Source organism: Sciurus vulgaris (genome assembly GCF_902686455.1).
Source record: "Sciurus vulgaris genome assembly, chromosome: 3".
Classification (NCBI taxonomy): Eukaryota; Metazoa; Chordata; class Mammalia; order Rodentia; family Sciuridae; genus Sciurus; species Sciurus vulgaris.
The window spans coordinates 69319069-69335927 of NC_136463.1; the positions used below are offsets into that span (position 1 = coordinate 69319069).

The 16859-nt window shown below is 49.0% G+C and overlaps 1 protein-coding gene across 2 annotated transcripts; it reads left to right on the forward strand.

Annotated features, from left to right (window-relative positions):
* Window positions 1-4010: 4010 nt before the first annotated feature.
* Window positions 4011-16398, forward strand: TMEM98 (transmembrane protein 98). 2 transcript variants are annotated; one of them, XM_079131234.1, is made up of 7 exons: window positions 4011-4145; window positions 6322-6572; window positions 8123-8254; window positions 9136-9169; window positions 11391-11506; window positions 13663-13722; window positions 15547-16398. In XM_079131234.1, exons 2-7 carry the CDS (start codon window positions 6442-6444, stop codon window positions 15752-15754), a joined length of 681 nt encoding a protein of 226 aa, XP_078987360.1. In that variant the 5' UTR covers window positions 4011-4145; window positions 6322-6441; the 3' UTR covers window positions 15755-16398. The 2 variants fall into 2 exon arrangements, with proteins under 2 accessions (XP_078987360.1, XP_078987361.1); XM_079131235.1 differs by having other exon boundaries at window positions 4054-4141; window positions 6360-6572.
* The last annotated feature ends 461 nt before the right edge of the window (window positions 16399-16859 follow it).

Sequence of the window (16859 nt, forward strand, 5' to 3'; positions counted from 1 at the left end):
ACTAAAATGCAGAGGAAGACTGTACAATCTCTGTAGGGCACTTTTGGAAAATATTTTGAAGATTTTAGATATCTTTGCCCATAGCATATTCCCTCTCCAGCGCCCCCATGCTCTAATGTCCCCTGGGGAAATCCCTGTTGAGGGTCTTTATGTCCTTTGGTTCAGCTGCCTTAACTAAGAGGAAATGCAAATTTGGCCTGTATGCCCCTGGGAATCCTGGCTCAGACCTGTGCTGCTAGCTCCCAGTCCTCCTCTGGACTTCTTTCTCACTGCTTCCTGGTCTGCCCCCTGGCTCCAGGCAGCCCTAGCAGTTGTGAATGTTTGCTGGCTTTCAGCTCCTGCGAGGGTTCCACGCCCATAGCTCAGAGAAGCTCTGATCTGTGTATCCACAAACCCTTCCCTAGCTGACATCGCTTTCCTTGAGAACTATTCACTAGTCCATAAAAGGGCCCTGAACACTTAAAACAAGCATGAACTCAGAGTCAAATCGGGGGTTTAGAATCAGGATCCTTTAATTCAGGTCAACCTTCCTGCTCTTTCCTATGCTGGTGCCTTTCCCTCTCTGAGAGTTTCCCAGTGCTTCCCGCCTCCTGCCACACCCAGCAGGCCTCCAGGGCTGGGAGAGGGTCTAGAGTTCCTTCCTCCACTGTAGAATGACAGGTGCAGGTGGCTCAGCTTTATTTTCATTCCTTTCCCAAGTGCTTACAGATCACATGCTAAGTGCCAGGGACTGTTCTCGATACTGGAGGTCAGCAGAGAACAAGACAGTAAAGTCCTTGCCCTTATAGACTTTAGATTCTGAAAGGGGACAAACAGTGAACAAGTACATAGGGTAATGTCAGGTAGTAATAAGTGCCCAGGCCTAGGAAGCATGAGGGATGGGAAGGTGCTCCAGAGGGCTCCTTGGTGGTGACTTGAGCTGACATCTCTGCAGAGGGAGGGAGGAAGTCATGGGATAACAGGGTCAGGATTCCAGGCAGATGGCACAGCCAAGACCTGATGTGGGCTGAGATTAACATGTTTGAGAAACACTGAGGAGGTCCCATTTTTTTTTCTATATCATCCTATAACAAACATTTCTTTTTAATTGTGAAAGATTATGCAAAACATACTTTACCATTAAAACCACTTTTAAATATACAGTTCACTGACACTTAGACCTCCACATTGTTTGCAAACGTTACCACTATCCATCTCCAGGACTCTCTTTAATCTTTCCAAACTGAAACTTGGTACCAATTCAATGGTAACTCCTCCTTTCCCTTCCCTGGTCACTGGACACCGAGACAGAGATGTGGCAACTACCAGAAGAAAAAACAAAGCAAAAGGATTTTGAGGTGGGACTCGTAAAGTGGACTTACTTCAGGCTCCCGCCCGGGACCAGAGTAAGTGCATTTTTGAGGATGGAGTGTGTATCGAGGGTAGAGTGGCTCTCTCTCTTGCAGCTGACAACCTGCCCTGTTCCAATACCCACATTGTTGGAAGAGCTATCAGGTTCCTGGCTTGGTGGTCTGGGCTGTGGTACCAGGGGATGTTGAATTCCACTCCCCGTCCTACTCTGGATAGCTGGCAAGTTGCCTTACCTCTTGGAGGCTATTTTGTCTCTTGTAAACATAATCATACTGATTTCTCAAGGTTGGTGAGAGGATCAAAAGACATAAGAACCAGATGTTTAATCAATGTCCAATACATACATAGTAGGTGCCCATAAATGTCCACTCCTTGCCTGGATGAAGCACAAACTTGCACCCACTGTCCAGGAGTCCAGCCTCTTCCCTCTTCTCATGATCTGCACCATTTTCAATCTTTTGGCTTCTCCCTAATCACCGGGTTCAGCTCTGGATTTGGGGACCTTTGCCCTACAGTTTGATGTTTAGATTTGGCAATAAGAGGCCATATGTAGGGGTATTTTGGGGAGCAGTCTGGCAACTATCCTCTTTCCTATTTGACGGTAGCTACCTTGCATGCAGCTATATTTTCAGGCAGGACAGGGCCTGTACCTTACCTCCCACTGTGGAAGCAGGAAGGGTCAGGTCCTACCCAGCACTTGGAATCTGGAATGAAGGGATAATGTTGGAAAGGGGGTCAGAATCATTTTAGGGCAGTGACACTCAGCCCCTGGAGCCTTCACATTTTTTAATTTGTGTCTTCCATTTCCTGAGGATTCTGTGGGCACCCTGTTCTGTCCACAAGTCCCCGTCCATGTGGGACAGTTAGTTCCTGTTGTACAAGTAAGAAAATCAAGATTAATCCAGAGAGACTTCAAGGGGACTGGGATTATAGGAGCTGCTAGAACATGGGAAACAGTTGGTTAGAAAAGGGCACCTGGAACAAACTTTGTATAACCTCTGTACAACCCTGTTCTGGCAGCTGGGCAGTGGGTGGTTTGTTGGGGCACGGATACTGTCAGCTCCAGGCAGCAGCTGAGCTATTATTCACTTATTTATATAATTTGATTTTTAGTGTTACACATCTTTTCTACTTGTGTTATAAACTCCTCAGGGCTAAAGGTTCCTTTTACACCTCTTATACAGTGATGGAGTCCCAGACATGAAAGAGGCCACGAAAGATAATGTGGTTTGGCTTCATCCCTTAAAGTCATCAAGCGTCTAACCACCCTAGACAACTAGAAACAGTTCATCTCAGAGAATCTCCTGGAAATGGAGACACTTACTGTCCCCAGTCACTCTTTCCAACATTTGCTGTTTTGAAGTAGACTAATTTTCCCTACACAGAAGTCAGGTTCAGTAGTTTTCTCCTGAAAACCCTTCAGCCTTCTCTTCCCTGAGCACCAATGGTGGGGAAACCCAGCTGCCCACAGGACCAGGCACCTAGCAAAAAGGGTGTGAATGAATGTGCTTAAGTTATATGGGCAGTGACGATGGCCGTGGGTCTGAGAGCAAGCACGGGATGGCGGAAGCTCCTCTCTTACTCCTGGTGGAATGTGGATTGTGTTTTGGGAGACTTGATAAATTTTTCAGAGAAGCTGGAAACCTAGAATTGTAAGTGAATTTCTCCATTTTCAAAAACGTTGACAATGAATTTGAGTTTTAAAAACCATGAGTGGAAGAAGTACCACCAAGGGCTGGGTGTGGCCTGGAGGCTACAGATTTGCAGATGTTGCAACAAGCTGCCTGGGAACTAATCTGCAGCTTTGGTACTTGTCATTGGTACTGACCTTAGACCTGGACACTAGGAACCTGTCCTTGCCTTCGGCTACTCTGGCTCTGCCTTGTTCTTAGGCGGGTCAGAGATACTGCCATCTGGAGCCCATGTCTTCTGTCATGCTTCTGGTACCCTGGACTCTGGAAATCCCTGCCCAAACAGCACTCACCCTGCTTCCAGGGCCCATGGGGGCCTCTAACTTTCCAAGTACAACCTGTATCATTCGTTGTCAACATCTTCAGGCCTGAAAGGTGACCAAGGGATGACTGCTACCCGGATGGGGCTGAGTCCTTACGAATGAGGCAGTCCACCATTACGGTGCGATGGAGTAGTGTGGGATCAGGGCAGGACTGCCAGCTAGAGTCCAGGCTTGGGGCAGGTCTTCTTGTCACTGTCCTGCCTGTATCAGGCTGATTCATTATCTCTCCTGGATCAGGCACTCTTCAATGCACAGCACATTCTGTGTCACTGACCCTGATACCAACTGAGATGCATACAAGCGGAGGAAGGAACCAAAGCATAGAAAAACAAGTTGCCCTCGGTGAGTGAGTGGTTTTAGTCAGTGTGCCGAGAGAAAAGCCTCAATCAGTGACCAGTCACACCGTGGAAACGGTGGGTTCTCCCTAACCTCCCCTGGAGGACCCGGTGGGCGCGGGGGGCAGGGACCCTGCCTCCATCTGCCCCGGACCGGGCCTCCGGCGGCGCACCAGGAAGCTTCGTGGGATCGCTAGTGTCTGCCTCCCAGCAGCCCGGGCTGCGGCCGCCCCAACCCCCGGGCCGCCTGGGGGCCTGGCGGGGACGGCGGCGCCTGGCAGCGGGGGATTTGGATGCGCCGCCGGGGGAGGGCATCTGGGTCCCTCCGCCGCCCGCGGCTTCCCGGCATGCCCCGCTGCAGGGGCCGCCCGCGGGCCGGCGCCCGGACTTCGCCATCGGCTGGGCGCGGAGCCACCGGGCGCGCCCGGAGCCGCAGCCGCAGGTGGGTGAGGCGCGCGTGCCGGGGCTCCCTCGCCGGGCGGGCCGCGGGAGGGTCCCGCGGGGAGCCCCCCGGGGTCGGCAGGGGGCTGCGCGCGGCGGGGGCGCGGGCGGCTGCGGCCGGGGGGAGGGGCGCCGCGCCTCTTTGTCCCGGTCCCGCCGGGCGCACAAGTTGAGCAGGAAAGTTGGAACTGCGCGCCCGACTGCGGCCCGAGCCCAGCGCCACGCGCTCCGTGCCTGTCGGGGGTCCCACCTCCGGGGCGTTGAGGTGGGAGTTGGAGGTGGCCGGGTAGGGAAAGAGAGGGTCTGGGGGCTGTTTAACTTCGTGGGTTTAGAACCAAGTGGAGGGGAAGCGGGCGGGCGGGCAGCTCACCGAAACAGAATGCACGGAGAAAGAAAAGCACACAAAGAAACGCCCGCACAGACTAGGCACTGAGACGACAGAGGGCCAGCCTCTTGCACACAGAGAAACAAACTCCCGACACACAGAGAGGAGACCCAGAAGCTCTTGGAGGCCCGGGGGCAGGCGAGAGAGAAGGAAGGAAACCCGGAGAAGGTGGGTGGAGAGGAAAACAGGCAGACAGAGATGAAGACCGAGAGATAAGAGGAGGGGAAAGAAGAGCTAATGGAGGTTGGAGGGACACGACACAGAATCACATACCTAGAAAAGCTGTGCAGACCCTGAGATGCACCCCTTCCCTCACACAATCAGAGAAAAAGAGATGAAAGAGACTTCTCTAAGAGAGCAGCGGTGGAGAAGGCCTCCTTTGCACTTTAGATTAGCTAAGGTCCCACCTTCTTCCCGGCAAACTCCTGTTCATCCTTCAAAACCCAGCTCAAGCGTCATTTGTTCCTGTAGAGAAGGCTTTTCCAGAAAAGTATTATGTATATGCAGCCACTCTCTTTTCTCTGAGCTTCCACCCATAGCCCAGGCACATGGAGTTGAAATGGTTTTTCTACTTTCTCACCTTTCCCAGCAGCTCTTTGGCCTGTTTTAATCTCCAATCTTCAGAATCCAGTCCAGTGCTTGATGCATTACAGATGATCAGTATATACTTACTGAATGTCAACCAGGAGCATTTGGATCTTCTAAGACATAAAGCATAGACAAGCGCAGATAGAAGACATGCTGCATCCTGGGGTCACAGAGACTCCTAAATTAGAGCACCACTTTTTGTAGGTGTTTAAGTGAAACGGGTACTTCTATGAGATGCCCTTGTTGCTTTGGCCTAGGAGTTTAAAAGATAGTCATGCCCTGTGTACTACACTTCACTAAATGATGGATTCCTAAGCACAAAGGTGGTTCCATAAGATTATATCACTAGCTGTCTTAGTTTGTGTAAATACATTCTATGGTGCTTGCACAAAGATAAAATCTCAGAACACATCCCTCTTGTTAAGCCATGCATAACTGTAGACATGAAAGAGCCTCCTGAATGAAAACAGGCAATAGCAATGAATACTTTTACACCACTTGTACATTTCCAGCACTGAAAATAATCAGAACCCTTTCCAGAGTTTCTACAGTCTTCTTTCCTCCTTAGAGAAAGGAAGGGGAATGTCCATTTCACTTTCTGCTTTCTGACTATGTGGGCAAATTCCCTGAACCTCAGTTTCCCCACTTATAAAGTAGGGATACCAATGCCTCCCTCATAAGGTTATTGGATGAGTAAACACATACAAAGTGCCTGGCGTAGAGGAGATCCTCAGTAAATACATCTCACCTTTCCTCTGCTTTAGTGGCTATTCTTTCATGCACATTTTTTTTTTTTTTTTTTTTATAGAGGTAAAAATAATGGCTAACGTGTTTCCTTTTGTCTCAGGTTTAAAATCCATCCTGGCTAAGCATGGTGGTACATGCCTGCTGGCAGCTTGGTGGCTGAGGCAGGGGGATCACAAGTTCGAGGCTAGTCTTAGCAACTCAGTGAGACCCTGTCTCAAAATAAAAAATAAAAATGAGTAGGGATGTAACTCGGTGGTAAAATGCCCCTGGGATCAATCCTCAGTACCAAAACAAACAACCCATCCTGGTCCACTTGGGAAGCAAAATCTTAATAAAGGGAAAGGTAAATTTGGGCATGTCATAGAATGCATTTTGGGTTTCTTCAGGCCTTCAGGTCTGTGCAGGTGGGCTGGGGAAGCCTAGCCCCACCCCCTTCCCTTTTGCCACTTCCAACAGGTGAGACTCAGCCGTCGCCTTCTCTTTCTGCCTTCTTCACTAGGTCTTCCCTGACCTGGTGTTCTCTCAAGCATCAGCCTGCGTGGAGGATGTGAGTGGGACTGCGTCAGGAGCTACCCAGAAGCATGGAGACGGTGGTGATTGTTGCCATAGGGGTGCTAGCTACCATCTTTCTGGCTTCCTTTGCGGCCTTGGTGGTAGTGTGCAGGCAGCGTTACTGCCGGCCCCGAGATCTGCTGCAGCGATATGACTCCAAGTGAGTGGGTCATGGAGGGGAAGGAGGAGAGAGGGGCTACCACAAAGAAAGAAGAGAGGAATAGAAGTAGCTTGGTGCTGGGCCACTCTGGCTCAATGTTTGCTCTCTTAAATTGCAGGCTGTCCTTCCCAATAAAGACCTCAGAGCTTAAGAATATTCCTTAAGCCCTCAACATCCTGAGCCACATCTTTCACTGTTCACTGAGCCATTGAAAAAGTCACTGAACATGTTCACCTAGCATAAAGGCAAAGCCATCTATACAAAACTGGTCATCTCAGCAGTGGGACAAATCAAATCCCTTTCTAACCAGACCACTGGGAACAGAGATCACATGTCCACACTTAGCCACACAACTAAGTAACAGATGCTTCCTACTGTGAAATCCTAGCACAAGCCTGTTTCTCTCTTTGCATAGCAGATTTCATCATGATGCATTTTATGTGAAATGGATTTTGTAAGGAAGATCCAACTTTCAGTTTAGGGGTGTTTTAATTGACACATCCTTAAGGGACCATGGCAACTAAGCCTTAGTTTCTGTTTCCCCTTTATCTTAATTCTATCAGCTTTTGTGTTGAGTGGTTAATAATTTTTAAGTGCCCATTTACATGACCTAGGGAAGCTCTGCTATTGCAAAGAATGCTATGGTGTCTTGGGTTTTAAAGAACCCTGTTATTAAGGAGGAGGTGTTTCTACTTCTCCCATTTTTCCAGGATAACGTGAAGAGAGTAGAGCTTGGGGGCGAGCCCAGGAGGTCCCCAAGAGTGATTCTGCAGACCTAGTAGGGGATGCAGGTGGGCTTGTGTAATAGGGACTTTGCCTGTCTGTGCAGTATAGGCTTGAAGGGGAAGTGAGCAATGAAAGAATATTATTTAGTCCTGAAGGAGTAGCCCTAATACATCTTCGTAATCATATGATTATAGCTCTATTCTTTCTCTCAGTAGCTCATCCTGTTCTGTCCATTTGTATTTAGGTGTCCCTGGCCTGACCCCCGGACTCACTGTTTAGCCATATGCTCTATCCTCAGCTGTGTTTCCTTTAGGGTTGGGTTTGGATCCAGGATAAAAGGGTTCTACTCTAACTTATCAACTCCCTTCATTCTTTGAATAGGTATATGGATGTATTGATCAGTTTCCCATCACTGTAACAAAATAACTGAGATATTCAACTTATAAAGAGAAAAGGGTTATTTTGGCTCATGAGTTTAGAGGTTCTAGTCCATGATGCGATGGACCCATTGCTTTTCAGACCTCTGTGAGGCTGGCCAGGTGACAATGGTGGGGAGTATGTGGCAGAACCATCTTCTCACCTCATGGCCAGGAAGCAAAGGATAAAAAGGGAGGGGCCATGGTCCCACAGTCCCAATGACCTGAGGACCTCCCACTAGACCCCACTTCTTTGAGGTCCACTGTTTCCCAATAGCACCACCCTGGGGACCAAGCCTTTAACATATGGGCCTTTGGAGAACATTCAAGAGCCAGACGGTAGCAGTGGACTTCAGTGAGAGTCATGAATAGTCACCCTCATGACTGTAATGGGGCTTTCCCTTCCAGGCCCATCGTGGACCTCATCGGAGCCATGGAGACCCAGTCTGAGCCCTCTGAGTTAGAGCTGGATGATGTCGTCATCACCAACCCCCACATCGAGGCCATTCTGGAGAATGAAGACTGGATTGAAGATGCCTCGTAAGGCCCTGGGACCTTTGCTTCCCTGTAGTCCCCTGGACACTCTGCCACTGGCTACTCTTGCCCTGCCCTTGACATCAGGGGAAATCAGAATAGAGTGTCTGTCCTTGCTCCCTCCTCCCATTTTGTAGACCTGAATGCTCAGGCCTTTAGATGTGGGGCAAAGAGTGTCATAAAGTCACCCCCAGGTGCTCAGGTTATCCTTGGGGTGCCATGAATTTGACAGTCAGGCTTCAGGGATGAAGCTTGTGTCCTCAGCACCCCTCAGGAGCTCTCTACCCAGCATGAACCTCTGAGGTTTGAGAAGATGTGCTATTTCTTTCCTGTATCCCTTGAGTCATCCGTTCACTGGGCACTTGTTCATGGGGCATCCTGTGCAGAGCACCACGTCCGTTCTGCGGTGTTAAAGTGGCAGGAGATGGAGTCGTACTGAATATAGACTCCTTATCATAGAAACTAAAGGTGACCTCCACAGGTGGTGCAGTGGGCACACAGAGGAGGCGGTGTCTAGGTTTGCCTGCAGTGGGGGGCCCCCATGGCTTTCATGAAGGGTGCCACAGAGGGGCGCCTTTTGATTGGAGTCCAAGGATGGGAAGGAGCTCACCAGGCTAAGCCCAAGGGGACGGACTTGGGCAGAGGGAAGAGTCCGCCCAAGGGCAGAGTTAGAAAAGCATGCCTTGATAGGTGGTCAGTAGAGCTAGCAGAGGACTGGAGGGTGGAAGGGAAGGACTAGGGGCTTGTCCACTTTAACACTGAGGTATCTGCTCTCAAGTGGAGTCCCCCTGTGTCCTCTGGTCAGTGTGGGTGAGGGATGGAGGTGATAGCTGGAGGGGAGGTGTGCTGTCTAGATGAGCAATGACATCTTTTTCTTGTCTCCCCAGGGGTCTCATGTCCCACTGCATTGCCATCCTGAAGGTAATACTCCCAATTTTCCTGTGACATCAAGGGCAGTCACCGGTGCACCTAGGCTCGGCTCAGATAGTTGAAAATGACCTCAGGAAGTGCACTGACCCCCTGCAAGGGGCCTTCCTTTACCCTACACTTGGCATTTCCGCTCTTGCCTGTTCAGCCTGGTTTGCTTGAGGGTTCTCAAGGCCCTGGTAGGTTTTATTTCATCTGGTCCTCTTAACACAGTGGGGAAGACAGGCTGGGTCAAGGCAAGCTTTCACCAACCTAGGGGAAAGCCATGCACCCAAGGCCACACAGCTGCCAAGAGGAAGCGGGTTTGGACCCCTCTCTGAGCACACACTTTTGTTAACAGAAAACTCCAGCCTATACAGCAGGTGCTCTTCTGAATGTGGATTTCAGTTATTAGAAAGTCTTCACTAGCTGAATTCGGCTGTGACAGTAGTCAGTCAAATGGACCATCAGTGTTTAAAAATCCAAATCATGCCAGGAGCAGTGGCAAACACCTGTAATCCCAGCATCTTGGAGGATAAAGCAGAAAGATTCCAAGTTCAATAGCCTCAGCAATTTAGCGAGGCCCTGTCTCAAAAGAAAAAAAAATGAAACAGACTCGGGATGTGGCTCAGTGGTTAAGCACCCCTGGGTTTAATCCCTGGTACTAAAAAAAAAAAAAAAATTTCCAAATCATGAATTCTTCAACTTGGAGGAAGACTTTCTTCTTTTCTTTTTATTTTATTTTATTTTTTATTTTTTTGTGGTGCTGGGAATGGAACCCAAGGGCTGGTGCTCTCAAGGGAAGCCCTCGACCACAAAGTTATAGCCCAGCTTGACTTTTTCCTTTGAGTATCTGAACTCTTTGGAAGATTGTACCCTGTTTTCATTTTGGGTAATTTTTATAGTTTCAGCATTTGTTTTCCAATTCTTGTCTGATACTATCCTACCTGATATAATAATAATACTACTCAAATATTTGGCCAATTGCAAATGTGAGTTTCTTCACTTCAGTAACCTTATCCCTTATCTTTTTGTATAGTAATTATTTGAGATTTCGGAAGAGACAACTTTGTCTTTTCTCCAGTGTCATTCAGTACAAGATATTAAAAAGTGCTTTATCCCACCTCTTCTTTGGCTGTCTCTTTTGGGACAAAGAAAGCCTAGCAGGAAGCCGTTGCCTCCGAGTCTGGGCTTACTGTGTGATTCTGGGAAGCTCGGGTGTATGAGACTGTCGGTGGAGACAGGGTCGCAGGTATGGACAGGTAGGCATGATGCGTGGAGCACTGAAGCCATACTCCACTTTCCTTCTCCCAGCTTGTGTCCCGGGACGGGGCTTGTCCCTTGCCCTCACCCTACCAGAGGAGGAGGATGAATGGCACCTGTGGTAGGAGATGCATTGGCTGGAAGAAGTCTTATTAGATTGGAATCCAGGGTATTCCCTGGGGATCCCAGGTGCAAGGAAAGGGCTTCTAGTCCTTCCCTTTGCTTGGTCACCTGCCCTTGAATCCCTGTGGTGGGAGTTCAAGGGAGAGGACTGGGCTCCCTTTCCATGGGGCCCTTGGGCTTCTTTTCCTCTTTATTTTCCAGTCCTGAATCCAAGGCAGACAACCGAACTTCTTTGCAGGGATGGAGACCTATCTGGCCCTAACCTGGGGGAGCATGGGGGGAACTGAGCTTTGGGGGTGACTGGCACTGAGGGTGGGTGATGAAAACAGCCCTGTGTCATGGATTTGACTTTCCCCTGCTTCTTCTAAGCTTCTGTCATCATCTTGACAAACATGCAAATAACACATCGCCCTCGAAAACTGTTGAATTCAGCACCCTGATTGGAGAATGTGCTTAAAGGGAACAATTGCCTTTTGTCCTGCTCTGTTTGTGCAGGCGCTTCGCTAGAGATATTATCCTTTTGGAAGACTAAAGCATGAGATGAAGGAATAGAAAGACAAAGTAGGCTTTTTCCTCCTAAGCGAAAAGGTGAAATGAGAGCACATGATTTTTCTTAGGGGGATTATTTCAGCTTAGACTCCTCTGAGCTAAAGCACCCCCTTGGTCTGAGGTTCTTCTCCACCACCCATCTCCTCTCTTGTTTGTACTTTTCACTCAGTCACTAGGGGAGGGGGCCAGCTGTGTGGTGGCACCCAAGGGTGGGGGCATATTTGTTTTGTCGTGGGAGTGGTAGAAGTCCTTGAGGGTGCCCAGCCACTCCTTGTCACTTCTCTCCTCCCTGCCACATTAGATCTGTCACACTTTGACGGAAAAACTTGTTGCCATGACGATGGGCTCTGGGGCCAAGATGAAGACTTCCGCCAGTGTCAGCGACATCATTGTGGTGGCCAAGCGGATCAGCCCCAGGTGAGTCAGTGGCCTTGAAGTTCTCGTACTTCCTGAGAGAAGCTGAGGTAGGCAGGGCCAGGCTCTGAGAAGCTGTAGGTAAGCAACTTCAGTGACCTGCATCCAGATATTTACCTGGCAGCTAGGAGGTTTAGAAATGGGGACTCCCATGCTAAGATGATTGCCTCTGATCACCATCCCCAGCATGCCTGGCTGACTGACAGCCCTTTTCAGCAGCTCCAGTGAGACTGGTCACCACAGCCTGTTCTGCATGGTGGCTTCTCTGGCTCCCTCTCTTGCTACTCCATCCTCCCAGGTGCCGCTGAAGCCAGCAAGCGCATTTCCCACTGGTACCTACACCTCTGTCTCCAGTGACCTCCTGGCCATGCCCTGTGTCCAACCCGTGTCTGCACTGGGGACCCCTTCCTTGCCATAGTGGGCCTCACTGCAGGATCCACAGCCCAGCCAGCAACCTCCAGGACGGGGTGGGAGGTGACCCACAGCATTCAGATCTCCCAGATTCCAGGCAGTCTGCAAAATCCCATGTGGGAGGCAAGCAGCAGACTGCAGTCAACAACTACGCCCCCTCATTTGGGTTCTCTTTTGCAAAGAAAAAAGAAAGTCCTTCTCAGAGCAAAGGGCTGCACTAAGTTTGTGTTGCCATCTGGTGGCTGGTATGTGGAAATGATCCAACTTTGTCAGTTGGCCATTCCTTGAGTTCCAGGGGCCTTGCATTCTTGTTGCCATGACCTCCGGTAAATCACAAGGAACCAGCCCTTTACCTTTCTCAAAATTAGCCAAGTAAGAAGCTGGGAGTGGCGACCGGGGATGGTATGCAGGGCACTCACTTTTGATGCTAGCTATACTTGTAATTCCAGCCTGATCAAAAGTTCAAGGCCAACCTATTTGCAAGGTCAAGAACTGAGAGACCTTGTCTCAGAAACAAACAAAACAAAAAAACCCAATAACTGTGCCCTCTGGGTGGACACCCTGTGAGGTCTTCTGAGGGATGCATGACTTGGTGTATTTAAGCTCTGTCCAAGGAGTCCTGAGTTGAGAAAGCAGAAAGGAGGTGATCCAGGGAGGGACTTGGGTCAGAAAGTTCTGGGCTTTCTCCGGAGTTGCCTCAGTGGGAGTGGCCACATGTATCAGCCTTGGTCAGCCCTGGCCTTAAAACTCTCACCCGTCTCTGGGAAAGCACCAGACAGACATTCCTGCTGGTCACCCATTATTTTTAGGGACTGCATTGCTCATATCTGCTGGATCCTTCCTCATACTTTATGCTACTCAGGGGGCTGGACTGTTCTGTGACACAGGTTATAAGGCTGCCTTTCAGGAGGGGCTGGCAGAGGAAGGGGACATGGAGATTTCTGAGGGTGAGAGGGTTAGCCGTGTGCCAAAATGAGGCTGTGGCATTGCCAGGAGGGTGGGCCTGCCCCGTGCCCATGGCTGTCCTGCAGAGCCCCTGGACTACTCTGTGATGTTTCCTGCTGTAATTGAGTCAGGGTCAGGCTTTGTCTTTTTGCCATCACACTTCCTTCTGGCTGATTTTCGTCCCCATTATCTTTCCTGCTCTGTTTATTCCATGGTGTTTGGATGGTGAATGATTTCAAGGAGAGCAGCTTCTGTTCTGGTCATTACAAGGGAAGGGGCCATGTTTCTGTGCTTCTTCACCAGCCCCTCAGATCCCAGTCTTTTCTCAAGTACATTTAGAAATCAAATGGAATGTCTTTATTTTTCCTTCCTGGCTATCAAGTGGTTCATGAGCAAAGATTTGGAGCAAACTCTTGCACCCCACAAATCAGAACTTGATTTAGAAAAAGTTAGCTGTGAACTATACTATGTGTTAAAAGAAAAGCAATGGGGCAGTTGGAACTCAAATTAAGCTTGTGACTTTTTTTCCTCAGTGTTGTGTGTAATTGCCTTAAGCCATATCTCCCACACCCTGCCCCAAATGCAAAAGTAATAAATGGTTGTGAAAGTTAAAATACTGCAAACATAGGCTCTTTGGGAAGTGGAATGCTCCCTAATTCCACTCCCTCCTGATGTTAGGAGATACGAGAATGCAGAGGCAGTAGAGAAAGAACTGCTGCATGGGTCTGGAATATTAGAAGATAGGAGAGGAGACAAGGAAATAAAGTGAAATATTGAAAATAGACACTTTTGCCTCCCCTCAGAGTGGACGATGTCGTGAAGTCCATGTACCCTCCGCTGGACCCCAAGCTCCTGGATGCACGGTGAGAGGGGTGGGGGACCGGTTCAGCATTTCTCACTGAGGTTCAACTCTATATCAGGTCTGTGAGGTTGGCTGGTTGGGTTGTTTAGAGAGGGCTGTTCTGCTGGGTTCCCAAGGCCACACCCAGCTTTGGGTACATTCACTTCCATGCAAATGGTCAGCCAAGCGGACCTGAAGCTGGCTGGGTGATAGACACAGTCCTCTTCCTGAAACCCTGGAGAGAAAGAGCCAGTCTTGGGTTTGGAATTTTCATGATTAAACATCCAGCTGGGCTGAATTCCACCTGGCCTTCCCTCCCTTCACCCCTTTTGCTCCCTCTGATCTTTGGACCCCAGGAGCAGACACGCCTAGCTGGGAGTGCTGCCCTGTGGGGCCTGGTTGAATGGAGCCGTGGGAGCAGAGGTGACAGGTCAACTGCAAGGGTGCACGCCTTCCACTGGGAAGAAACCCTTCTTGTCTGACCTTTCCCTGTATACACAGTGGATGTAGCCTTATGAAATTGTATGCTCCTATACCGGATGTAAGACACATTTAAAAAAATTGTTTCCTCTTTTGATTTATAAACTATTTCCTGGGTGCTCATGTGAGGTTGTGGGGCAGGCAGTACACTGTGATACTTCAGCTTTCTCTGCCCCAATCCTGCTGCAGTCCAGATTTGTCCATGGATTAGTACTCTACAACAGATTCCTAAATGCAGCAGGCACACTTGCTATATAAAAGGTGTTTCACAGGGAATCTTTCAATACTAAAAAAACTCCTCAATTTGATTTTCAGTTACTTTATTATTTTTTTAAGAGTTTGGGTGAGAACTGGGCCTTATTGATTGGTGATCAATAAGGGATGCTCAAGGTTGGGGTATATATATCCTGTCTTTAGGTGGATGGCTCTTGGAAAATGTGGTCATGCAATTGACTGGATCTGTACTGTTTCAGAAAATGATTTTCTGGGAGATGTTCATAGGTGTGCTGCAGAGAGCGGCTTCTACGCTCTTCAGTGTCTGTGAGACACAGCACATCATCATCTCCTCCTGGAACTCTATCAGTGTCTTGTCCACAGCCAGGGAAGTGGGGAGGTTGCAGGCAGTTCAAAGAAAGTGCCCAGAGACAGGATGGGAGACATGTGGTTTCCTGGGGAAAGCTCACACGAGGTCAGAGACTGTCCCAGAAGAGTTCAGTAGTTCAGGCTGACAGGTAGCACCTTGGTCCCTCATGGTGCTTTGCCATGCAGCACCTCCTCATGATCTTTTGTCCAGTGTCCACCCATGGATGAGTGACACATACCCTTTCTGTAGTGCCTTCAGTTCTGTGCCAGTCACCACTGACAGAAGGGTTTTATCTGTTGGGCTGCAGAAGCAGTGACATCATCAGTGAGAGCTTGCTTAGTTTGCTCGTGTGACCAGCATCTCAAGGAGCAACTATCCTTGTGTACCTGCAAGAAAGTAGCTTTCTACAGATAACACTAACACCCTAGTTCCCAGAGAGAAAGCCGGAGTCCTTCAAGATAATATGTATCTGGACTTTCCAGCCCAGGCTTGCTCTCATTGTTCCCTTCCCTTAACTTGCTAGGGTTTTGGAAATAGAAAGGGTGCATTCAGGGACATGGTGTTTAACTGTAGGGACGATATAATCAGGTACATCAAAGGCTCTGCGATAGGCTCCAGTTAACCTTGTTTAACCCAGCCATTCCCAAATCCGTCTAAGCATGGAACCATTCAATTCCATACCCACCAGCCTCTCAGGGAACACTAGTCTAGAGTGTGTCCATTTGGAATTTTGTGTGAAGTTCCTCATTTCTTAGGAAACTGATCCTGTTGTTGTTTTCCTAGGACGACTGCCTTGCTCCTGTCTGTCAGTCATCTGGTGCTGGTGACCAGAAATGCCTGCCATCTGACTGGAGGCCTGGATTGGATTGACCAGTCGCTGTCAGCTGCTGAGGAGCACTTGGAAGTCCTTCGAGAGGCAGCCCTGGCTTCTGAGCCAGATAAAAGCCTCCCAGGTCCAGAAGGCTTCTTGCAGGAGCAGTCGGCCATTTAGTCCTTTAGGCCAGCAGGTGGTCACAAGGACCAATCTGCTGCTATCCCTGGGTGGCTTAGCTGAGCCTTTCACTTTTCCCTATATAGTTAGTTGTTCTCCAGGGCTTGGGAGTCCCACCATGTGCGTAGAGTAAAGCAGAGGCACCCATTGTGGAGGCCTCTGTTGCAATGGCAGATGGTGGCTGGAGAGTGGTGTTGTGCCATGGTCGGGGGACATGCCATTCACCATCTGTACAGCAGAATGGAAAACTGGTGGACTGTCAGCTCGATTTAGCTCACCTAGTATTTTCAAGAAAATTGAACCACCCTCTAAGAATCAAGAGGTTTCACATAAAAATCAGAATTTCCAACTTTTCTTGAAGAATCAGAAGGTGTGGCAATTCTGAGCTGCATTTTTCAAAATAGGACAATCATTGGAGCTCAGTAGAGGTTCGCCCTCTGGGCAAGCCTTACACTCTCTCACCTGGCCTGTTGTGTTTATTCTCGTTACTTTCCTGGTCCCTGAGGCTACAGAGTCCCTCCTTTCCTTTATAGGCTTGGGTCTGAAGCTGAGCACTGCAAAGTTGATTATTTTCTTTTTGTCATTATGCCTGCAATTTTATCTAGCTACCCCTAAGTGAATAGTAAATTTATACATATGTTTTCCTCAAATGTGTGGTTACTGAGTCACATTCACTTGTGCGGTGGGGGTGGGGGTGTATGTGAGAACTGAGGGTGGAGGGACAGCCTAAGACTCCTGAGGATGCCTCTTGTGGAGGTCTCACGATGAGATATAGGACTGCTCAGAGCCCGGACACCAGCAGAGACGCCTCCATGAAGTCCTTTTCACATCAGCAGTGATATTCATGAAGGATGTGTTCCCTTTTCTTCTAGTGTCTCTTTGTCTTGCAAATTTTGAAAGATAAGGAACACTTTTATGACTGAAGACCTTAGTGGGACCCAGAATACAGTTGCGTATTCTAGGCATGATCTAAATGGCCGAATTTCCATCATGAGCAAATTGGAAGTACTCTACTTCTTCTTGGGTTCTCAGAACCCACCTTGCCCTTGGAAGAAGAGCCTGGCTTGGGGACTTTCCTGGTGCATATCCTATGTTGTTAAGCATG